This window comes from Globicephala melas, chromosome 14 (assembly GCF_963455315.2).
Source record: "Globicephala melas chromosome 14, mGloMel1.2, whole genome shotgun sequence".
Classification (NCBI taxonomy): domain Eukaryota; kingdom Metazoa; phylum Chordata; class Mammalia; order Artiodactyla; family Delphinidae; genus Globicephala; species Globicephala melas.
This window is the reverse complement of record NC_083327.1, coordinates 12,976,235-13,001,505: the sequence shown is the minus strand read 5'-3', so window position 1 is coordinate 13,001,505 and position 25,271 is coordinate 12,976,235. Positions and strand designations below refer to the sequence as shown.

Below are 25,271 nucleotides of genomic sequence, written 5' to 3'. Positions count from 1 at the left end.
TTGGATTGGCAACAGAGTATTTAAAATTAGCCACATGAGTGTCATGAGCAATTAGGAATAAGAACCACTGGTCAGAGGCTGTTCTCCATTTATCATCCTCTCCTGTTCACTTTCCTCTCACTGCTTTGCTTTAGGAACACACTGCCTTCTTGGAGAGGTTTAAGGCCATTCCTTTGCCGTCACTAGTGACACCTTTGGCACATATATACCAGTAAGGATGATAAAATGGCATTATTTTGAAAACTATTTTCTGAAAGTATCTTTCTGTAATTTCAGCAGGCAGCAACACTATTCATGTATGTTAGAAATAAGGTAACGACTAAAATATCAGCCTGGCAAAAAGAGAGGGGAGGAGAAAGGGAAAGAAAAGTCTACAGCTGCATTAACTATAAATGAAAGTTACAGTATCAAGTTATATGTACCTGATTGATGGTGCCCAGATCATCAGCGAAGCTGTTTACTTCTGACAGAAGCAGAGATATTATAGATCTTCTCAACAAGCTGCAACTTCCCAGGGTTACCAGACTCTGAGAGACATAATGCTGCACCTGAAACTAAAGATCAAAATGAATAGATTTCTATTTTCTATCAAGTTAGCTCAAAATATATTTAATGGGCACTTTCTAAAATTTACTATTGAGCTCCATGCTGCAGGGAGTACAAAAAGTGTCAACATAATTCTGGGTCAGTCTCAAGCAAAACTGTGAAACAGACAGATTATCATAATAGAAGTAATGAAACTTTATAGCAGTTAATATTTTGAAATGTGTGACAAGGTGCTAAAATGGAAGTTTTAGCTGAAGAACCAAAAGATCATATCATTTAGATAGAGTACATACAGAATGAATCAAGATGATAAAACGGGGCTTCCCTGGTGGCGCAGTGGTTGAGAGTCCGCCTGCCGATGCAGGGGACACGGGTTTGTGTCCCGGTCCGGGAGGATCCCACATGCCGCGGAGCGGCTGGGCCCGTGAGCCATGGCCGCTGAGCCTGCGCGTCCGGAGCCTGTGCTCCGCAGAGGGAGGGGCCACAACAGTGAGAGGCCCGCGTATCGCAAAAAAAAAAAAAAAAAAAAAAAGTCTAAAGTCACAATGTTTTAGAGTGAGGAGAAAGAAATGTGGGACTCTGAATTTTTATCTAGAGGCAGCAAAAGATCTCGTCATTAAATAAATTTCAAAGGATTGTGGGAGACAATAAACTATATCCCCTATAGTTAGTAGGAGAAAGGCCATTTGATTATAATTCACATTAAGTTGCATATAACTCATAACTGGAATTTCATTACATCTTTCCTTTAATATATCTGGGACAAAGGAGGCTTCATGGAGTATCTCAAAACACAGAAACAGCATCTGCCTTGCCATTGTTCTCTACGGGCTTAAAATCAGATTGAGGAGACACTGCTTTTATATGTAAAATGTTTAAATGACAATGCTGAAATAACTAATGCCATATGAAACTAGGAAATGCCATCTGTGTCCTTTACGATGTATACTTAACATAGATATTTCTCAAACTGACATTTTAATAATATACTTTAACTTTAAAAGTTAATCAGTGACACTAAGAAAGTGAATGGATTATAGACTTCAAAAGAAATTTCTATTATAAATCTGGACACGTATAACTAGCTGTTAATAATAATTTTTGAAATCAAGTTATCAAATTTAAAACTAAAACCACATCAATTTATTATCATAGAAAATCATAGTTATTTATCATTGTTATTTCCTAACAATGTAATTAGCGAAGACTCCCATCTTTTGTAACTCTCCAGTATGACTTACTAGATGTCACATGTTTTACAACATTTTAATTTGTACCTGAAAAAACAGTACTTTTACCTAAGTCCTAAAAAACTTCGGTTGAGTATTTCACTGATGCTTTAATTGTTTATCTTTTTTCCTCAATATTTAATCTTTAGGTGATAACTTAAAGAGAAGAAAAATTTCACCATAAACTGAAAGGGACTTTACAGAATGGGGATGAAATGAAAATGTGACAGGGTAGGCTAGACTCTGGAGTCCAACACCACCTGAGTCAAATCCCAACTCCATGCTTACTAACTTGTACTAACAACTTACTTAACCTTTTATGTCTCAGCTTACACATCTGCAAAACAGTGTCTGAGACAGCACCCACTACATAGAGTCGTGCATATTAAGTTAGACAGCGAAACTGATTAACATAGTGTCAAGCCCCTAGCAAGTGCCCAATAAGTGTTAAATGTTATAATGTAGGATAATAATGTAAAAGCATTGAAGGTTATACGTGTAATTCACTGACCCTTAAGAAGTTAAATACTAGAAATAAAATCCATTTGTCTAGAGTTAATACGGTCCTTTTAGAGGACATTGCTGAGAAGGAAATTTCACCACAAAGAGATTTTCCACAATACAGCTGTGAACTGTGACTGTCTCCCCCGTTTGACTGAGGTTCAAACGAGAGCAGACTAAGTATAGAGCCATTAAGGTGATTTAAAATTCTGTGAATATTATTATAAAATGGCCTCTCTTCTTCCTTACATTTTAATTGGCACTTGCCCTTTTGTAAATGCAGTGGAACTTTGAGAGAGGCTGACATGGAGGCCTGGGCTCACATTATGCATGCGGCAACTGCAGCGGAAACCACGGAAGGACCTGCCAACACCCACGCCATCATTTTCTACTCTAGCACATCTTTCTGCATTTCAGGGACAGAGGAGCTAGAAATAAATTTCCCCAGATTCCTCTGCAGTTAGGATTTTGGATGAGGTTTGAGTTCTGCCAATCAGAGCATTCATTTGAGAACCGGATTTAGCAGTGCATTACGGAAGAAGAGAAGCGGGCTCAGGGCATGCGTTTTGCTGGCGCGGACTGTAGCAGAGGCGGCACAGTTCTGGCTTATCCTGCAGCTGGTTCAGAGGCTTCCTGCGTTTCCAGGTTCTTAATCCTAGTAGAAGCAGCGGGATGCTATCTTGGTGACCCACTGGTTTAGGGAGTCATTGCTGTAAACTCAGTCTTCCCAAATGTGCTTGGATCTATATATCCACCTGGAAGATTCACAGAGCTCAGTGCCACGCTGAAGTCTTGAAATATTCAGGGGTGGAAATTCCTACCACATGCCCAATAAATTTGCCTATCTGACCTGTTCAGGACACTGAAGGATCTTGGAGAATAACAGTGAATTATCACAAAATTCATCGGGTGGTGTTTGTAATTACACAGTGCTAATTACTGTTCCAGATGCAGCTCCCTGCCTCTGATGCATATTAGACAGGTCTTGATCTGGGGGTTTGCATTCACCTAGGAGACGGCAGGGCACTTTTCCTGTCCTATTAAGGCTATGTTAACTTGCTGGCTCCAGGCCATTATTTAATAGTTCATAGGATTCTGAACATTGAAACGTTCCACAGGATATCGTGCCAGTGCACTGTACTGATGACATCATGCTGATATGGCAGGGGTTTTGAGGGCCCTGGTAAATCACATGCATTCCAGAGAGGGAACCCCAGAATTCAGGTGCCTGACACACTCGGGCAGTTTCTGGGTCTTAGGCGTGTTGGAATACACCCCTAAAGTGAAAAACGTGTTGCTTCAGATGTACTTACTATCACTAATAAACAGATACAATGCTTGATGGGTCTCTGGATATTTGAGGCAACATATATTTCTTTGGTTTTCTACTCAGATGCATATATTGAGCAACCACAAGGCTGTGAACTTTGAGAAGGGCCCAGAGGAGCATATTAAGATCTCTAGCTGGTCTACGTTGGGGAACAACAGGCTCTGCCGCATGGACCTTATGACCAGTAAGAGCCAATATTCCTGGAGCTAATCAGTATACCTGCAGCTGACCCTAATGAGACAATCACAAGGCGGGGAGGGGACTTGGGTTTGGGAAGAATGTCATAACTTTCTTGACAAGTAAATATTACCCTTTATAGAAAAAAGAAAAACTCCTTGCTTATGCTATTTGGCCCCAGTAATGACTGAATGAGTGCCTGATAGTGGGACACCAAGTGACTATACGCCCAGAGCTGCTCATCTGAACTGGGTGTCGCCTAAGGTTAGGTATACACAGCCGTACTCCATCATCAAGTAGTTGTACTAGATACAAAATTGGGATCAAGCGGGAACTGAAAACAGAAGTAAATTTTCCTTGAACAGTTAGTTCCAACTAGAATACCACTTCTTATAAGGCTGAGTGATAGGAAACTTATGTTCTAAACCAGTGACCGATATCCGGCGCTCTTTCTCCCACATCCAGAATATACAGGTTCAGGAGCCAAGGTATGAAAGTCAGACTGGGAACTCTCAATATTACATCTAATGATTTATTGGCAAAGTGTTATTCCCATCCTTGTGGCATTGGATTTTGTCTTAGAGGTCTACATAACCAAGTGAAAATGGTTCCGACCAAAGGACCGAACAATGGCTTCGTGAACTGGAAGCTGAGATTTCCACCTGGCTACACGGATTTCTTTATGCCACTGTACCAATGGCAAAAAGAAGTTCCTGTGTTGGCTGGTGCAATTGACCTCTATGGTGGAGGAAAACAGGCATTTACAATGCCATGTCAGCAGGGAAGATTACATCTGGAAGCCAGGGGTTGCCCTCTATTTCTGACACGTCCAAGTGGCAGAAATAAATAGGATACTACAGCAACCTCACGAGGCAAGATGACCAAAAGGTCAGATCCTTCAGGGATGAAACTCTGGGTAAGCCAACTAAGTGAGGTTCTGGCTGAGGGCAAAGGGAGAATGTAATTGGCAGTGGAGGAAGAAAATCAATACAAATTATGGAATTATAACCAGTTACAGAACCGAAGGCCATGATGGGTTACTTTATTCCTTCTTTGTGGGTATGTGTGTGTGTATTTTATAATTTAGTCCATGAATTACAAAGTATCAAACTAGAATTGTGACTGAACTAGCATAGGGATGATCATCACATCACACTATGTCACACGAAAAGATCGAGATTGAATCCTTCCTTTTGATAAGAGGTCTATAGATTTTTGTTTCTATAGAGCACTGGTGCATTATGTTTTCACAGCACGTTGCTGTTGCTACTGAGATTTGGTGGAAGTTTGAATATGGGAAAAAGGGAGTATATGAACACTGAATAATTAGAGGAGCAGTCCACAGCAGGTAGACTGGGATCACCACTCAAATATTCTTCAAGCATGCTTCCAGTGCTAAAGAGGCTAAAACTCTCTTTTAGGGAGGGTTCTGGATATAATGTAAATGTTTGTAGTAAGTCGATCTTATGTAAGACATAGTCAGAATTACTTGAGGTGAAAGGCAGGTTGCAGGGCATCCCTTTTTTTTTTTTTAAAGGTTAGGGGTTGGAGTTTATTAATTAATTAATTTATTTTTTGCTGTGTTGGGTCTTCGTTTCTGTGCGAGGGCTTTCTCTAGTTGTGGCAAGCGGGGGCCGCTCTTCGTCGTGGTGCGCGGGCCTCTCACTATCGCGGCCTCTCTTGTTGCGGAGCACAGGCTCCAGACACGCAGGCTCAGTAGTTGTGGCTCACGGGCCTAGTTGCTCCGCGGCATGCATGTGGGATCCTCCCAAACCAGGGCTCGAACCCGTGTCCCCTGCATTAGCAGGCAGATTCTCAACCACTGCGCCAGCAGGGAAGCCCCAGGGCATCCCTTTTGAATGATGATATGGTTCCGAGAAGATGCAGCAGGATTCTGGAACAGATGGCAGAAGTGTTCCTGATTCAGGAGATTCCTGACGATGACAGAAGTGCTATCGATCTGGGACTGGCAGCTTTGGAAACTTCTATCTCTGTGCTGCCTCGATCATGGCAGAAGCAGCAGCAACCCTGATTCTGTGGTGTGGTTTACAAGAAGAGATTTTAAGACAAATTTCAGAACTGTGCTTAATGTGAGCACTGATCCCAAAGATACAAGTTCAGTAGAGAAAGAGAAAAGAGTAAAAAGAACCAAGCAGAGATTCAAGAACATGTGAAATAAAAACTCAAGGCAGATGAGCTCGGGAGCAGAATGAAGATGACTGAGGAAAGAGTCTATGTACTTGAATACAGGTCAGTAGAATTTATGCAGCCTGAGGAATGAACAGAATCTCAGGGGCGCATGGGACAATATACACAGGTCTATCAAGTGTAATTGGGATCCAGAAGGAGAAATGGGTCAGCAAAGGCAGAAAATGTTTGAACAAATAATGGCTGAAAACTCCCTGAATTTGGCCAAAGACATACATTAAAGAATCTCATTGAACCCAAGCAATAAATATAAAAAGAGAAAATAAAGCCTAGGCATATCAGAGCCAAACCCTTAAAACTGTGGATAAAGAGACAAAGTTGAAAGCCATCAGAGAAAAATGACACCTTACAGGGCACACAATACAAATAACTGTGGACTTCCCATCAGAAACTAGGGTGGTTTGAAAAGACTAGATTATTATCTTTAAATTGCTGGGAAAAAAAGAAATGTCAACCTAGTATTCTATATCCAGCAAAAAATCCTTCAAGAATAAAGGTAAAATAGATCTTTTCAGATAAAAAGTAAAAGTAAGAAAATAGGTAACCAACAGAGCCACAGTATAAGAAATGCTAAGATAAATTATTTTTATGCTTAGTAGAAATGATACTAGTGGAAAATTTGAATCTTCATGAAGAAACGAAGGGCATCAAAAATGGTAACTATTTGGGTAAATGTAAAAGTTTATTTTCCCCTTAATTTCTTCAAAATGCAAGTAAAAATATATACAATATTGTCTTGGATGTGGATTAATATATGTGACAATTATAGCATAAGAAATAAGGGCATGAGCCAATGGTCAATTGATCGCCTCTCAGCTCCAAATTCACCCTTCAATATATGATCAGCGACAACAGACAGCATTCTTTTAAATATCTCTCCTTTACATGAGCAACACAGCAGGTTTCTCAGCAGAGGATACTGAGAAAGGATTAACTGCAGGAGAAAGAAGGTTTCCTGCTGTTTCTGGCTGCTGCACAGCGGGGCCGGCGGCGTGGATGGGAGGACATCTGGTGGAGCTCAGCCCCAGCTGCCCATCCAGAACATCAGGTCCCCTGAAGACCTTGCAAACTCACCCGAGCCTGGCTATAATCCTCCCATAACCCTCTCTCCACAGAAACCAGCAGCCTGAAGTCCTCCTGCCCTGGATGCCTGCTGCAGGCATCAGGGTGGCTCGTCTGCAGCCCAGAAGGTTCCTGCCAAGCTGACCCTTCCTCTGTGGCTTTCCTGTGACCTGGAGGGTTTCCTCTGAGCCCCCACTCCCTGTGTACCCTCACTCCACTAATTGCTGACCACCTGAATCCTACTGCGTGAAAATACAACATATCGACACTTGTGTAATACAGCTGAAGATGCTCTTGGAGGCAAATTTAGGGGGGAAGCACAGGAAGAAAAGCCTAAATCAAAGGAACTGATGGTTCACTATTTCTTACCTTCATTCATCTGGAAAGCAGAAGCTAAGCTGCCTTTGAAGGTCTTAGAGATTATATTGCCCACCTCTCATCAGCCAACAATGACTTTTGCAATTTGATCTTTTTTTTTTTTGGACAACAGCTCTCCATTTGCCACCCTCCCCCAACAGACCCTGGCAACCACTAATCTACATTCTGTCTCTACTCTGTCTCTATAGATTTACCTATCTGGACATTTCATGTAATAGAATGATACTACATGTGGTGTTCGTGTCTGGCTTGTGCCATTTAGAATATTTTTTCGAAGTTCATAAATTCTGTAGCATGCATCAGTATGCCATTCTTTTTAATGGCCAAATAATAGTCCACTGTATTTATGAATATACCATTTTTGTTTATCCACCCATCAACTGATGGACATTTGTGTTCTTTCCACTTTTTGGCTATTAGGAATATTGCTGCTATGAACATTCATGTACATGTTTTTAGATAGATACATGTTTCAACTCTCTTGAACACATACCTAGGAGTGGAACTGCTCAGTAACATGATAACTCTATATTTAACTTTTTGAGGAAATGCCAAACTGTTTTTCAAAGTGACTACACCATTTTGTGTTCCCACCAGCAATGTAGAATGATGAGTTTCTCCACATCCTTGTTACATCCTCATCAACACCTGCTATCTTTTTTATTTTAGCGATCCTACTGGATGCGAAATAGTATCTCATTGTGCTTTTGGTTTGTACTTCCCTTAAGGACTAATGCTTCTGAGCATCTTTTCATGTTGTTTATTGGCCATCTGTATATTTCCTTTGCAGAAATATCTACTCAACTCATTTGCCTATTTTTATTGGTTTATTTATCTTTTTTTATTATTGAGTTTTAAGAGTTCCTTATATAGTCTGGATATAGGTCCCATATCAGACATATGACTTGCAAAAATTTTCTCCCATTCTGTGGGATGTCTGTCTATTTTCCTGTTATCACTAATAGCACAAAAGTTTATTTATTTTTTTTCTTTTGGCATCTCTGCGTTTCACATCTAAGAAACAAATGCCTAGCCTTAGGTCAGAAATAATTACTCCTATGTTTGCTCCTCAGAATTCACAGTTTTAGTTCTTTAACCTATGATCCATTTTGAGTTAGTTTTGGTATATGGTCCACTTGCATGTGGATATCCAGTTCTTCCAGGACCATTTATTGAAAAAACTATTTTTACCACACTGAATTGCTTTAGTACCCTTGCTGAAATCAACTGTCTACAAATTTAAGGGCTTACTGACAGATCCTCAATTCTGTTACATTAATATATATACGTATCCTTAACCCTTACTCTTTGCCATAGATTTGTAGTTAGGACATGTGAATCTTCCAACTTTGTTCTCCTTTTTGAAGATTATTTTGGTTATTCTGGGTCCTTTTTTTTTTTTTTTTTTTTTGCGGTACGCGGGCCTCTCACTGTTGAGGCCTCTCCCGCTGCGGAGCACAGGCTCCGGACGCGCGCGCATCAGTGGCCATGGCTCACGGGCCCAGCTGCTTCGCGACATGTGGGATCTTCCCGGACCGGGGCACAAACCCGTGTCCCCTGCATCGGCAGGCGGACTCTCAACCACTGCGCCACCAGGGAAGCCCTCTGGGTCCGTTTTATTTCCATGTGAACTTTAGTGTCAGCTTGTCAATTTTTGCAAAAAAAAAAATGTGGCTGGGATTTTAATAGGGATTGTGTGGAATCTCTAGATCAATTTGGGGAATATTACCATCTTAATAATATAATCCCTGAACATGAAATAGTTTTCTCTTTGATTTCTTTCAACAATGTCTGGTAGTTTTTAGCAAGGATATCTTGTACTTCTCTTGATAATTTATTCCTAAGTATTTTGTTATTTTCATGCTAATATAAACAGAATTATCTTAATTTCATTTTAGAATCAAATCACTTTTTGAATATGTATTTTATATATAACTTCCCTTAATATATATTTTTCTTAAACATGTGCAAGAAACAACCAAATTATCAATACATTCTTCCTATAGTATATAAGATAAATCAATAAACCTAAGAATTGTGGGTGGGAAGCAAAAAAAAAAAAATTACATACACCATCTTTGGTTCCCTTTTTGCTTCAAAAATATTAACTTCAGCCATTAAAGATAGGAAATGAAATTTGTAACAGAGTTATATCATCAAAGTGGTACTGCTGTGTAGCATTTTCATGAATATTTGGGATATACAATACTATGGATTCTGTAATCATCTCTATATTCTCTAAAACGTCCATCACATAACCTCTCAGGAGGCTCCCATAACTTGGGGTATAACTTGCCTATCCCTCTGCTGCTGCTATAGCTACTACTAAGATACTTAGAACTATTACTACGACTATCCCCACCTCTGAGAGGTGAGATAATCTGGTCACTAAGAGTTCAGACTCTGAAGCCAGACGCCTGTTCAAAACTTGACTCTGCAAAGTACTCCCTATGTGACCATTGGGAAGTTACCACACTTCTCTTCACCTCAGTTTTCTCACTTGTAAAAGGGGGATAAGAAGAGTTAAAATTTCATAGGCTTGTTTTGAAAAATAGATGAGTTAATATACATAGGTACTTGTAACAGTGCTTGGCACATAGAAATGCCCGATAAATGTCAGCTATTTTCAACTCCAAGAAAAGAAGATAACAAAATGGAAGTATGGAGATGTCTTTTTTTTTTCATCTCACCTGCAGCTCTATGAAGCGCTTACATCTCCTCTACCCTATTTCTTCTCTCAAGGAGGAGAAGTGCAGGAATGACTGGGTTCTGGACTGAAGTGCCAAAGAAGGAACAGGTTGGGTAAAGAAATAACAGGATCTGTGCCTTTGGCTTTAGCTCTCAGGGAACATCATCTCTTTGTGACTGCAGTGATAAGAGACTCTCAGAGGGTGCCTATCTCCTGACTAAGAGTACACCTCAGTTAAAAAAAAAAGAAGGGGGCTTCCCTGGTGGCGCAGTGGTTGAGAGTCCGCCTGCTGATGCAGGGGACACGGGTTTGTGCCCCGGTCCGGGAGGATCCCACATGCCATGGAGCGGCTGGGCCCGTGAGCCATGGCCGCTGAGCCTGCGCGTCCGGAGCCTGTGCTCCGCGACGGGAGAGGCCACAACAGTGAGAGGCCCGCGTACCGCAAAAAAAAAAAAAAAAGAAGGGAAAAAGGGTGACAGGAGGAACACGGTATGGCCAAGAATGCCTAGATCAAGCACTATTGTTGACTAGAGATATGCACATATGCCTGACGCAGGTACATCCCAGTCCTTTAAGGTAACGTTACAGGTAGGCCTTCATTATAGTAGGGCTTTTGCTCTAAAGACAGTGCATAGGTCTGTGGGCAGAATTCTGGAAATCTTCTCCTCAGAGGCGCCACTAAGGAGAAATCTACAAACTAGAGCTTAGCAGGTTTCCAGAGGAGAGACCTAGTGTTGGATAACACTGGTCGGCAGGAGGGATAACTCCAACGAAGTGTGTTTAGAAAGACAGTAATAGTAGACAAGTTCAGACCTTGTCAGAGGAACAGCAAGAAGTGACAGGCACCCTGGCAATCAAGTTCAGTACAAGAGAGAAGGGTGTGAGCAGAGGTCGTGTTTGAAAATCCATGATCAGCTGTGCACTGCAGGATCTCAGTGTTGAGGATAAAGTAAGAAATGGGGAAGGCTGACAATGCAGGGAACCAAGCAGAGAGGAATAAGACAGGAACTCAGTTCCCATGCCTGCCAGACATGGGCAAAGCACGAAATATGCTTTCTGGGATTAGAATGGGAGGTCTGCAGTTCTAGAAGCACTACTGATTTGAGATGAAATGATCCAGGGCTCCTCGAGTCCTCGCCATGGAACAGCCGGGAGCCCAGGGCTTGAGGAAGAGTTAAGCACACAGATATGGGTCAACTGACTGCTGGGGAAATAGGTAGAAGGGGCAAAGTCCCACTATGTGAAGACACTCAAATACTTCGTGTATCATGGAGCTTCAAAATAAAGCAAGGCTTTAAAAACAATCAAAAGGTAGGCAAACGTTTCATTAAGTTTAGGGCAAGGAGTAAAAAATGGTAGTACAGGGCTAACAGATGACCCAAAAAAACCCATTTTTCCCATTCAAAGGGATGATCTTCAATCTGGAGATAATAAAAAACAGTATAAATAGAAGATAATATAATGCAGAATTAGAAGTTCAAATTCAGTGATTACTGGGTAGAGCAGATATAAGTGCTTTGTAAAGCTGCAGATGTGATGAAAAAAAGACATACTGTGAGAACTGAACTACTTGAACTGAGCTCAAAGTTTAAAGAATTTTATCCTAAAGTACACAAGGTACTTGTAAATGTGACTGATGATATATTCATGATAACTGTTGAGAAATCAGAAAAAAGGCCCTAAGGAATAGAAATGGGCAAGTGACACATGGATTTAAAAAAAAATACGAGAGTAGACGTCTTGTTTCATAGACTAATACGTATGTGGATACTGGGACAATTCTAGACATTACTATGCAGAACATTTTTGACAACTAAGAGAAGCATACAGAGTCCAGGAGAAAAGTGCATCAGTTAATAAATGCCAGGCACACTAACCTTAATTTCTGTCCTGTTATGACAGAGTTGGTATACTCAGTCAAAAGAAGTCCCAGACGTAGAATGTACTGATTTCAACAAAGGCTCTGAGCAAGCCTTTAGGATTTCCTGTGGTTAAAATAGGGGCCATATGAGTTTCACGCTGGTTGAATGAACTGCATATGAATTGCATGTGTGGATTGTAACTGCAGGGGCTCCTCTAACATCACGCCACAGTATTTGGTCCTTTGGTCACATTTTTAATGAATAATTTGAACAAAATCTTGCAAATCAAAATTTAAACTATGCAATACTGGAAGAGACAGCTAGTGCTGTGGTAGCAAAATCAAGATTCAAATGAACTCCCTCAGCTACAATAACTAGCCCTAATTAAGTGAAATTTAATAGGGCTATGTGAACAGTTATGTTTATTTAAATTCTTATAAATGCTGAAAACAAGAATTGTAGCTAGGGATATTAAAAATATCTTTTTTTAATATGCTAAGTACCTACTCAGGTTGGTGCTAAAGACAATTAACATTCAGAAGAATCCAAAAGGTCCCAAAAGGGAACAGTGGTACCTTCATAAAGGTCTTCATATTTCCTATAAGATTTCTCACGTAGGCTCAGACATGGGATAGGCAGTGACTTCTGTTAGACTTTGTCATTTTGTTCAAGCCAGTGTGACTGAGAATCTGGAAAGGTGTGGGGCCCTATCCAATAAACTTTAAAACAGCCATCTGCCTATATGCAGATGGCTTATTTATGAAACTTCTCAAAGGCAGCAGATTAACTGAACAAAATTTCATTTCCTTATCACTGGGGACTGTGTGACATTTGAATGGAAGTCAAAAGCAAATAATAATAACATGGCATTTTATATGCTCAAACTGATCTGAGGGGGTTGTAGAAATTCTATGCTTTGTCATTTATTCAAATGGTTCCTATCCTTGAGTCACTGACATGTGTTTAAAGATGTACATGCTAGTAAGAGATACATCATATCACATTTCACAGAAGAATAACAGCAAACATGTGAGTGCTAGCAAGTTCACACTGAATTCTGGGAAACAATCTGAAGAAAACGGTTTGAGATCAAAGGTACATAATTATCACTGAATAACCAAACACGTAGTAGAGATTGGTTATATGGAAGGACTGCCTTGGATAAGCATTAGGATGCTGAATCACGCCTTCTATTTCTATGATATCTATTTGTATAACTCTACTAATGAAGGAAACTAAGTTAAACCAACTAAAAATGTCTATTAGAACAACAAGAACTATGCTAGTTTCTTCTGCCTAAGAATTTAGGCAAAAGAATTGGGATACTCCATTTAGTATCCTGACGACACTGATAATGGCATTCCCCATTTGCAAAAGAATTTGAAAAATGAGGCAATTAAGGCTCAAAAATGTTAAGGTTACACGGTGAGTGGTAGAGTCTAGTACTAGATTTAGATTTTTTTTTCAACTTGAATGCCTATTATCTCTGCTGCCAGTAAAGTAAAACTTACAGGATAACATGGCAACAGAGTAGCAGAAAATAATATCGGTAAAAATACACTGCAACTTATTAAGCTTTTATGTTGCATTATGCACAGTGCTTAGTGTCTATATATTATATCATTTAATCCTCAAAACAATCCTAGGAGGAGGTGTAATCTCAATCTAAATAATAGGAATTCGGTTGAGAGAGAGTAATCTGTTCAAAGTTAGATCAAATACACATTAGAATCAGAATTCTCTTGTGCTCTTAACCATTGCATACCTAAAGCTATCATATCCCAATCTCTCATGGAGGCATAATTAATCCGAAAGCCTCCAAGAGCATTCATGGAGCATGTTCAACTACTTGCCATATTTTTTTTTTTTTTTTGGCACGCGGGTCTCTCACTGTTGTGGCCTCTCCCGTTGCGGAGCACAGGCTCCGGACGCACAGGCTCAGCATGGCTCACGGGCCCAGCCACTCCGCGGCATGTGGGATCTTCCCGGACCGGGGCACGAACCCGTGTCCCCTGCATGGGCAGGCGGACTCTCAACCACTGCGCCACCAGGGAAGCCCACTTGCCATATTTTGATAAGAATGTTATTACCACTTTGAATTAAAGATACAACTGCTGGACTATAAAGTATCGATTTCTGTTACTAGGCCAACACTGGAAACAAGCTGAACTGTAAGGGAAAAGAGACTCAAATACACAGGTACAGATGGTATCAGCCCTAAATATGGGTGGACAATGCAGTGATAATTGTTTCCTACTTCCTGAAACATCTAACATTATATTTCACCCCTTTATTTCCCTAGTATTCTATAGTTAACATGCATTAATTGTATAAAACAAGAAAACCAAAGTCTATGTAGAACAAAATATATATATTCTAGGGACTGTTACTCCAGGAAAGCTGGGGAAATAAACAGGTATGAAAACCCTCTTCCCATAAATGTTACAAGCACACCTATGAAACTTCTGAAATAACCAAAATATTCAGCAATATAAACTGTAGCTATTAATATAAATCTGTATTATCAGAATGGAGGTGACCACAGTAGTCAAGCAATTTAGAGGTAGAAATGTCCAGAGAATTGACCTCTGGAACTAACCACGGCTTTACACAAACCATATGAAGGGCCCTGCCACCTCCCTAGCCCTCCAGGATCTGAGCAGTGCTGATGTGTGGAAGAGAAGCTGTTTTACAATCTTAGAACTTCAGTGCAATAAGAGTGAAGGTAAGCCATCCAAACTCAATCGAAAGGAAATCACAGTAAAAAATTTTCAAGGCTCTCACTCATATGAAAAAATATGTACTACAAAAGTAAATATGTTGTAGAGTTTAGAGTAAAAGTTACTGCTACAATTAATTACATAAAACGATTTTTTTTAAACAACTGCATGTGTTAAGATTTCCTATGAGGTAGGAGATTATTCATGAAAATGCCACGATTCTAAAGAATAGGACACAACAAAATTAAAGCTATAAGAGTCAAAAGTAAATGGTCATACATTCATTCATTCTTTATAGCAAACTCCGACTGAGTGCAGACCTTGTGCAAATGACTGAGCTAGTCCCCACGGTCACTTAGAATTCAATAAAGAATAAAATAAGATTACTTTTGCTTTAGTGGTTACTTCTGCCTATGGTGGGCAAGATAATTTAAAAAGCTTTCAAAATGCAATCCGATTTGATCCTGATGTGAAAGGATTCTTCTCAAAAAGTTTAAAACGTGACTCTTACAAATTTGGAGTGAACACATCAGTGGTGTATTTGTATCATTAATGAGGGTAAAGAACATTTGAGGAATTGAGCATTGGCTTTAAAGAAAGAATACTGTAGTAAGACTGCTAGGTAAGATACAAAACTGGTTAATACCTTACAGAATAAATCCCTAACGTAACCTCCAGGCTAATCTTTTTCTTTTCTTTTTATAAGGTTTGAGAGAGTTTATGCATTTATGCATTAACACAAATGGCTGTGCCTAGTAGGGCTTATCTTTTCAACTGTACAGAATCATTTGCATCTATACTAGACAAGAATCAATGTGTTAATACGGAACTTTACAGAGTCAGGGCTCTGATGAAGTACCTTCCCAGACATTTCAGTACTCCTTGGGTTACCCTATTAGATAAGGCCCTAGTATGTCACTAAGAGGATGATCAGCTAACCTCTTGTCTTATTTCTAGCTCTTGATAATGTATCTTAACACTAGATAGAGCAGTATATGTTAATGCATGGTTGAATTCTTAAGAAAGAAGGAGGGATCCTCAGAGGCCAAAAGACAAAGAGGAAATAAAGAGAAAAAAGATGAAATCAGACAATTAACTTTTAGAAATGGATAAGCTGGGGCTGCCTTGTCAGTAAACAAGTACTAACAGCACAGAATTCTCAACTAATGACTGGGCACTTCTGATGCAAGTGAAAGCCTGAGATTCCCTAGATTAAGTCTAAAGGGCTAAAGTACTAATGAAAGGCATCCTGGGAAACATCTACTAGCAAAAGAAACTTCCAAATTAGTAATAATAATACCAGTGGAAGAACTAGTAATAATCACCTCTAAGGACGTGCAAAGTCAGCTATGTCTACATGGGGTCTGCAGTTCAAATTTATACTACTGAGTATTCCAGGACCCCAAGCTGAGAAAGTCAGCTAATTTCTTCTGGCAACTAGAAGATGCAAATATAAAAACACTTTTTTTCTAGCTTTACTGAGATACAATTGACATATAATCTTGTGTACGTTTCAGATATATAATTTGATGATTTGATGCACTTACATATTGTGAAATGATTACCACTGTAGGGTTAGTGAACACCTCCATCACCTCACATAATCACCATTTCCTTTTTTGTAGTAAAAGTTTAAGATCTACTCTCTTAGCATCTTTCAAGTATATAATACAATATGATTAACTATAATCACCATGCTGTACATTAGATCTCTAGAACTTGTTCATCTTATAGCTGAAAGTCTGTACCCCTTGACGAACATCTCCCAGTTTCCTCCACCCAACAGCCCTTCATAAACACCATTCTACTCTCTGTTTCTATGAGTTCAGGACTTTTAGAATTCACTTATAAGTGATATCATATGGCATTTGTCTTTCTCTGACTTATTTCACTTTGCATAATGCCCTCAAGCTCCACCCATGTTGTCAAAAATGACAGGATTTCCTTCTTTCTTGTGACTGAATAATATTCCATTATATGTATATATGCCACATCATCTTCACCCATTCATCTATAGACAGACACTTATGTTGTTTCCTTCCTTATCTTGGCCATTATGAATAATGCTACAATGAACATAGGAATAAGGATATCTCTTCGAGATCCTGATTTCGCTTCCTTTGGATATATAACCAGAAGTGGAATTGCTGGATCATATGGTAGTTCTGATTTTAATTTTTGAGGAACCTCCATACTATTTTCCCTACTGGCTGTACATTTTACATTCCCACCAACAGTGCACCAGGGCCCCTTTTCTCTACATCCTCATCAACATTTATCTCTTGCCTTTTTTATGACAGCTGTTCTAACAGGTGTAAGGTGATATCTCCTTGTGGTTTTGTTTTGCATTTGCCTGTTGATTTGTGATATTGAGCGTTCTTTCATGTACCTGCTGGTCATGTTTATGCCTTCTTTGGAAAAATGCCTGTTCAGTTCCTCTGCTCATTTTTAAACAGATTGTATGTTTTTTCATTATTCAGTTGTACAAGTTCTTTATTTTCTCCCATTCTGTAGGTTGCCTTTTCATTTTGGTGATTCTTTCTTTTGCTGTGCAGAAGCTTTGTAGTTTGATGTAGTCCCACTTGTTGAATTTTGCTTTTGTTGCATGTGCTTTGGTGTCATATCCAAAAAAATCACTGCCAAGACCAATGTTAAAGAGATTCTTCCCTGTCTTCTCCCAGGAATTTTATAGTGTTAGCTCTTATGTTTAAACCTTTAATCCATTTCAAATTAATATTTGTGAGTGGTATAAGACAGGACTAGGGGTCTGATTCATTTTTCTGCATGTGGTTACACAGTTTTCCCAACACAATTTGTTGAAAAAAACTATCTTTTCCCCATTGAGTCCTCTTGCCTCCCTTGTCAAATATTAGTTGACCATATATGTGGAGGATTTATTTCAGCTCTGTATTCTGTTCCATTGGTCTCTGTGTCTATTTTTATGTCAGAAACATACTGTTTTAATTACTATAGCTTTGTAGCATGGTTTGGAAATGTGTGATGCCTCCAGCTTTGTAACTTCTTTCTTAGGATTGTTTTGGTTATTTGGGGTCTTTTGTGGTTCCATAAGAATTTTAGAATTGGGGTTTCTATTTCTGTGAAAAATACCATTTGAATTTTAATAGGGATGCCATTCAGTCTATAGATAGTTTTGGGTAGTATGGACATCTTAACAACATTAATTTTTTCTGACCCATGAATATAGAATATTTTTCTATTTATTTGTATCTTTAATTTCTTTCCCCAACATCTTTAAGTTTTCAGTGTACAGATTTTTCACTTCCTTGGTTATACTTATTCCAAACTATTTTTTTGTTAATTAATTTCTGGCTGTGTTGGGTCTTTGTCGCTGTGCATGGGCTTTCTCTATTTGTGGTGAGCAGGGGCTACTCTTCATTGTGGTGCATGGGCTTCTCATTGTGGTGGATTCTCTCATTGTGGAGCATGGGCTCTAGGCACACAGGCTTCAGTAGTTGTGGTGTACAGGCTCAGTAGTTATGGCTTGCAGGCTCTAGAGCACAGGCTCAGTAGTTGTGGTGCACAGGCTCAGTTGCTCCGTGGCAGGTGGGATCTTTCCAGACCAGGGCTCAAACCCATGTCCCTAACATTGGCAGGCAGATTCTTAACCACTGTGCCACCAGGGAAGTCTCCAAACTATTTTATTGTATAATACATTTGGGAGTGTTCCAACCTCTTCAATTATTTGGAAGACTTTGAGACAAACTGGCATTAATTCCTTAAACATTTGGTAGAATTCACCAGAGAAACTACTACAAAACCACTCTTGAGGAAAACATTCCCAACTTAGTTCTTCAGGATACACACAGATTAAATTCAAATATGGGCTTATAATAAAAACTGACTAAATAAACTTGAAAATAAGCCATCATCCATTAAACAGCAATAACAACGTAACAAATTTGGATCTCTGAAGACTTCAGACATAACTAGATTTATGAAATATAGGCTATAAAGTAACTATGAATGAAATGATGAGATTTGAAAAAATAAAAGTGACTGAAGCTGAAAAATAAAATATTAAAATTATACACAGTTAATGAGAGAAATAGCAGTTTAGTCACAGTTAAAGGGAAAAGTAGTAAGTTAGAAATGGATATAAAGAAACCATCCAGAATATAGAAATACAGAAAAGAGAAGATTTTTTTTTGGCCATGACACATGGCTTGTGGGATCTTATTTGCCTGACCAGGGATTGAACCTGGGCCACAGCAGTGAAAGAACTGAGTCCTAACCAGTGGACCACCAGGGTATTCCCAAGAAAGGATGTTTAATATTTGAATAAAGATTAAGAGACATAGAGAATAGAATGACAAGATATATATTTATAGAGTTTTGCTTTTTTTTTTTAAAGAGAGAAATCTGGACAGGAAACAATATAGGAAAATATAATGGAAGAAAGTTTTCCAGGCATAAGGAACAACAAGAATTTATAGATAAGGGAAGCACAACGTATACTAACAGAAAAGAACAGACTGACAACATACTTCCTCAATAGCAACAATTAAAGCCGTAAGTATTTGGTATATTATCTTCAAGATACCTAGAAATAATTGTGTACCTAGCAGAACTCTTCTTCAAGAACAAAGAGAAAATAAGACAATATTAATGACTAAAACATGATTTCAACACTTAATTGTACTGAAGGGACCTCTGAAGGTTGGACTTAAAGAAAAAGGAAAATGGTCCCAGGAGTCTCTTTTTGTTTAGTATTCTGAAGAGGTCTGTTTCCCTTTTCTTATGTCTATTTATTTTAAAGATTTTTTTAGACATACTTTTATATTCATTTTAACCTGCATCAAAAGAAAGCTTATCCCAATACTGACATTCGTTGGATGTGTTAAGTAAAGCCACACACTGCATAGTGAGAAAAGGGCTAACATGGTAAAAAAATAAATACAGTTTATGCTCTCAGAAAGCTCAGTAAAAGCAAACACAAACTTAAATAATACATGGAGGAAATAAATGAAGAAAAGAAAATAAGAAAAGCAGGTACATATAAAGGTTAGATATTGTGAAAATCAGACTTTCTTGAAGAAGAAAATAGAACAAATGAATCAGAATAAATTCTCAAAGCTCAAAGTAAATACATCTTCCTAGAAAAAAACAAAAGATCAGATATAGGAAACCAAAGGACCTCTTCTTCCAAACAAAATCGATACACTAAAACCAACACCAAGATATATGTAGGAAATATTAAATCCCAGTTAAAAAGAAAGGCCCTTATTATTTCCTTCCTAAGGCAGTTTTTGGATCTCTTTAATGGAGGAAAGCTACCAGCCAATTTCCAGTTCTCGAGCATCACTTAAAAGTATTTCTCACGTCGCAGGTTAATGTATTCATAGGGGGAAGACAAGGGCAAAGTGAAGAAAACTCTGGATGGAAAGAACCTGGGGTGATCAATGGTTAAACTTAGCCTTTTGGGGAAGAGCCTGGACTCTAGAGCAGGAGCTCGCACCTCTTCATTCTTTGATCCATGAGTAAAGCTTTCCTTTGCTTCTCAACCGAACTTGGTCTCATTCTACTGACGCAAGCGACACCAGACAGAAGGACCAGCTCAAGAGGATCCCATTAGACCACTGCATTTATTTTTCTCAAGTTTGTTTTTCCCTTCTGAGAAGATCTCTTAACAAGCATGAGCACCAAAAGTACTTGTTTTTGACTTTAGTCTTCACTAGCTCTTTAAAAGAGCCATTATAGGGGAGAGACCTTCAAGATGGTGGAGGAGTAAGATGTGGAGATCACCTTGCTCCCCATAAATACATCAAAGATACATCTACATGTGGAACAACTCCTACAAAACACTTACTGAACACTGGCAGAAGACCTCAGACTTCCACAAAGGCAAGAAAATCCCCACATACCAGGGCAGGGCAAAAGGAAAAAACAGAGAGAAAAGAATAGGGACAGGACCCACACCTCTGGGAGGGACCTGTGAAGGAGGAGAAGTTTCCACACACTAGGAAGCCCCTTCACTGGTGGGGATGGGGGGGTGGGAAGCTTCAGAGCCACGAAGGAAATGCAGCAACAGGGATGCGGAGGGCAAAGTGGAGAGATTCCCGCACAAAGGATTGGTGCTGACCAGCACTCACCAGCCTGAGAGGCTTGTCTGCTCACCTGCCGGGGCAGGTGGGGGGTGGGAGCTGAGGCTCAGGCTTTCGAGGTCAGATCCCAGGGAGAGGACTGGGGTTGGCTGCATGAACACAGCCTGAAGGGGGCTAGTGCACCACAGCTAGCCAGGAGTGTGGCCGGGAAAGAGTCTGGACCTGTGGAGAAGCAAAAGACCTTTGTTTTGGGGGTGCGTGAGGAGAGGGGATTCCTTCCCAGTGTGCCCACAGAAGCAGAGCACCAACTAAGCGAGCTCCAGAGATGGGTGCGAGCCGCGGCTATCAGCTTAGACCCCAGAGATGGGCATGAAATGCCAAGGCTGCTGCCGCTGCCACCAAGAATCCTGTATGCAAGCACAGGTCAATACCCACAACATCCCAGGAGCCTGTGCAGCCCGCCACTGCAAGGGTCCTAGGATCCAGGGACAACTTCCCCGGGAGAACACACAGTGTGCCTCAGGCTACTGCAACGTCACTCCGGCCTCTGCTGCCTCAGGCTTGCCCCGCAGTTCAATTTGACAACTGTACCCCTCCCTCTCCCTGGCCTGAGTGAGCAAAAGCCCCCTCATCAGCTGCTGCTCTAACCTCCTACCGTCTGGGCAGGTAAGACTCCTGCAGGCAGCCTACACACAGAGGTGGGGCCAAATCCAAAGCTGAACCCCAGGAACTGTGCGAACAAAGAAGAGAAAGGGAAATTTCTCCGTGCAGCCTCCATGCAGACTCAGGAGCAGCAGATTAAATCCCCACAATCAATTTGATAAACCCTGCATCTGAAGAATACCTGAATAGACAACGAATGTTCCCAAAACTGAGGCGGTAGACTTTGGGAGCAACTGTAGAGTTGGGGTTTGCCTTCTGCATCTGATTTGTTTCTGGCTTTTTATTTATCTTAGTATAGTATTTAGTGCTTATTATCACCGGTGGATTTGTTTGTTGATTTGGTTGCTCTCTTCCTTTATTTTATATATATATATATATATATATATATATATATATATATATATATATATATAGTGTTTTTCCTTTTTCTCTTTTTTTGAGTGTGTATGTGTAAGCTTCTTTGTGTGATTTTGTCTGTAGAGGTTTGCTTTTACAAACCTAGGGTTGTCCAAGGGTTCTGTCTGTTCTTTTTTGTTAGTTTGTTTCTTTTCTCTCTTCCTTTTCTTCAGAGCAATGTAGCTGGCAGGGTCCTGGTGCTCCAGACAGGTGTCAGGCCTGAGACTTAGAGGTGGGAGGGCCAAATCCTGGACACTGGGCTACCAGAAACCTCCCGGCCCCATGTAATATCAATCGGTGAGAGCTCTCCCAGAGATCTCTGTCTAAACACAAAGACCCAGCTGCATGCAAGGGCCAGCAAGCTCCAGTGATGGATGCCCCACACAAAACAACGCACAAGGCAGGAACACAACCACACCCATTAGCAGAGAGGCTGCCTAAAGTCATACTAAGTTCAAAGAAACTCCAAAACACATCATCGGACATGGCCCTGACCACCAGAAGAACAAGATAAAGTCCACCCAGCAGAACACAGGCACAAACCCACTTGGGGCAGACACCAAACATAACAGGAACTACGAACTTGCAGCCTGCCAAAAAGGAGATGCCAAAAACAGTAAGTTAAACAAAATGAGAAGACAGATATATATGCAGCAGATGAAGGAGCAAGGTAAAAACCCAATAGAACAAAAAAATGAAGAGAAAATAGTCAGTCTACCTGAAAAAGAATACAGAGCAGTGATGATAAGGATGATCCAAAACCTCGGAAACAGAAACTACAAGAAACGTTTAACAAGGACCTGGAAGAACTAAAGAGCAAACAAACAGTGATGAACAACACAATAAGTGAAATTAAAAATACTCTAAAAGAAATCGATAGCAGAATAACTGAGGCAGAAGAACGGAGAAGTGACCTGGAAGATAAAATAGTGGAAATAACTGCCACAGAGTAGAACAAAGAAAAAAGAATGAAAAGAACTGAGGACAGTCTCAGAACCTCTGGGACAACATTAAACGCACCAACATTCGAATTATACGGGTCCCAGAAGAAGAAGAGAAAAGGAAAGGGTCTGAGAAAATACTTGAAGAGATCATAGTTGAAAACTTCCCTAATATGGGAAAGGAAATAGCCAATCAAGTCCAGGAAGCACAGAGAGTCCCATACTGGATAAACCCAAGGAGAAACAGGCCAAGACACATAGTAATCAATCTATAAAAATTTAAATTCAAAAAAAATATTAAAAACAGCAAGGGAAAAGCAACGAACAACACACAAGGGAAACCCCATAAGGATAACAGTTGATCTTTCAGCAGAAACTCTCTAAGCCAGAAGGGAGGGGCAGGGCAAATTTAAAGTGATGAAAGGGAAAACCATACAATCAAGATTACTGGATCAAGATACCCAGAAAGCATCTCATTCAGATTCGACAGAGAAATTAAAACCTTTACAGACAAGCAAAAGTTAAGAGAATTCATCACCACAAAACCAGCTTTACAACAAAATGCTCAGGGAACTTCCCTAGGCAGGAAACACCACAGAAGGTAAAAACCTACAATAACAAACCCAAAACAATTAAGAAAATGGTAATAGGAACATCCATATTGATAATTACCTTAAATGTAAATGGATTAAATGCTCCAACTAAAAGACATAGACTGGCTGAATGGATAGAGAAACAAGACCAGTATATATGCTATCTACAAGAGACCCACTTCAGACCTAGGGACAAACACAGACTGAAAGAGAGGGGATGGAAAAAGATATTCCATGCAGATGGAAATCAAAAGAAAGCTGGAGTAGCAATACGCATACCATACAAAACAGAATTTAAAATAAAGAATGTTACAAGAGAAAAAAGAGGACACTATATAATGATCAAGGGATCATTCCAAGAAGAAGATATAACAACTGTAAATATTTATGCACCCAACATAGGAGCACCTCAATACATAAGGCAAATGCTAACAGCTATAAAAGAGGAAATTGACAGTAACACAATAATAGTGGGAGAGTTTAATACCCCACTTTCACCAATGGACATATCATCCAGACAGAAAATTAATAAGGAAACACAAGCATTAAATGACACAATAGACCAGATAGATTTAATTGATATTTATAGGACATTCCATCCAAAAACAGCTGATTACACTGTCTTCTCAAGTGCACATGAAACATTCGCCAGGATTGATAACATCTTGAGTCACAAATCAAGCCTCGGTAAACTTAAGAAAATTGAAATCATATCAAGCATCTTTTCCAACCACAACGCTATGAGATTAGAAATGAATTACAGGGAAAAAAACATAAAAAAACACAAAAACATGGAGGCTAAACAATACAGTACTAAAAAATCAAGAGATCATTGAAGAAATCAAAGAGGAAATCAAAAAATACCGAGAGACAAATTACAATGAAAACACGACGATCCAAAACCTATGGGATGCAGCAAAAGCAGTTCTAAGAGGGAAGTTTAGAGCAAATAAACTGAATCTAACCTTATCAAATAAAAAATAAAAATCAAATATATAATCTAAACTTACACCTAAAGGAACTAGAGAAAGAAGAACAAAACCCAAAGTTAGTAGAAGGAAAGAAATCATAAAGATCAGAGCAGAAATAAATGAAATAGAAACAAAGAAAACAATAGCAAAGATCAATAAAACTAAAAGCTGGTTCTTTGAGAAGACAAACAAATTTGATAAAACTTTATCCAGACTCATCAAGAAAAAGAGGGAGAGAGACAGACACCGCAGAAACACAAAGCATCCTAAGAGACTACTACAGGCAACTCTATGCCAATAAAATGGAAAACCTGGAAGAAATGAACAAATTCTTAGAAAGGTATAACCTTCCAAGACTGAACCAGGAAGAAATACAAAATATGAACAGACCAATCGCAAGTAATGAAATTTAAAGTGTGATTAAAAATCTTCCAACAAGCAAAAGTCCAGGACTAGATGGCTTCACAGGTGAATTCTATCAAACATTTAGAGAAGAGCTAACACCTATCCTTCTCAAGCTCTTCCAAAATAAAACAGAGGGAGGAACACTCCAAAACTCATTCTATGAGGCCACCATCACCCTGATATCAAAACCAGACAAAGATACTACAAAAAAAGAAAATTATAAATCAGTATCACTGATGAATATAGATGCAAAAATTCTCAGAAAAATACTAGCACAAAGAATTCAACAACACATTAAAAGGATCATACACCATGATCAAGTGGAATTTATCCCAGGGACGCAAGGATTCTCCAATATAGGCAAATCAATCAATGTGATACACCATGTTAACAAATTGAAAAATAAAAACCATATGATCTCAATAGATGCCGGAAAACATTTTGACAAAATTCAACACCCATTTATGATAAAAACTCTCTAGAAAGTGGGCCTAGAGGGAACCTACCTCAACATATTAAAGGCCATATACGACAGACC

At 39.5% G+C, this 25,271-nt stretch overlaps 1 protein-coding gene across 1 annotated transcript in view; it reads right to left on the bottom strand.

Annotated features, from left to right (window-relative positions):
* MEI4 (meiotic double-stranded break formation protein 4) overlaps positions 1-25,271 on the bottom strand; it is a 197,798-nt gene that overhangs the window by 74,252 nt on the left and 98,275 nt on the right. Inside the window, exon 3 of the mRNA XM_060283968.1 lies at positions 423-554. Coding sequence (XP_060139951.1) covers positions 423-554 — 132 coding nt within the window. The remainder of the gene's footprint in view (positions 1-422; positions 555-25,271) is intronic.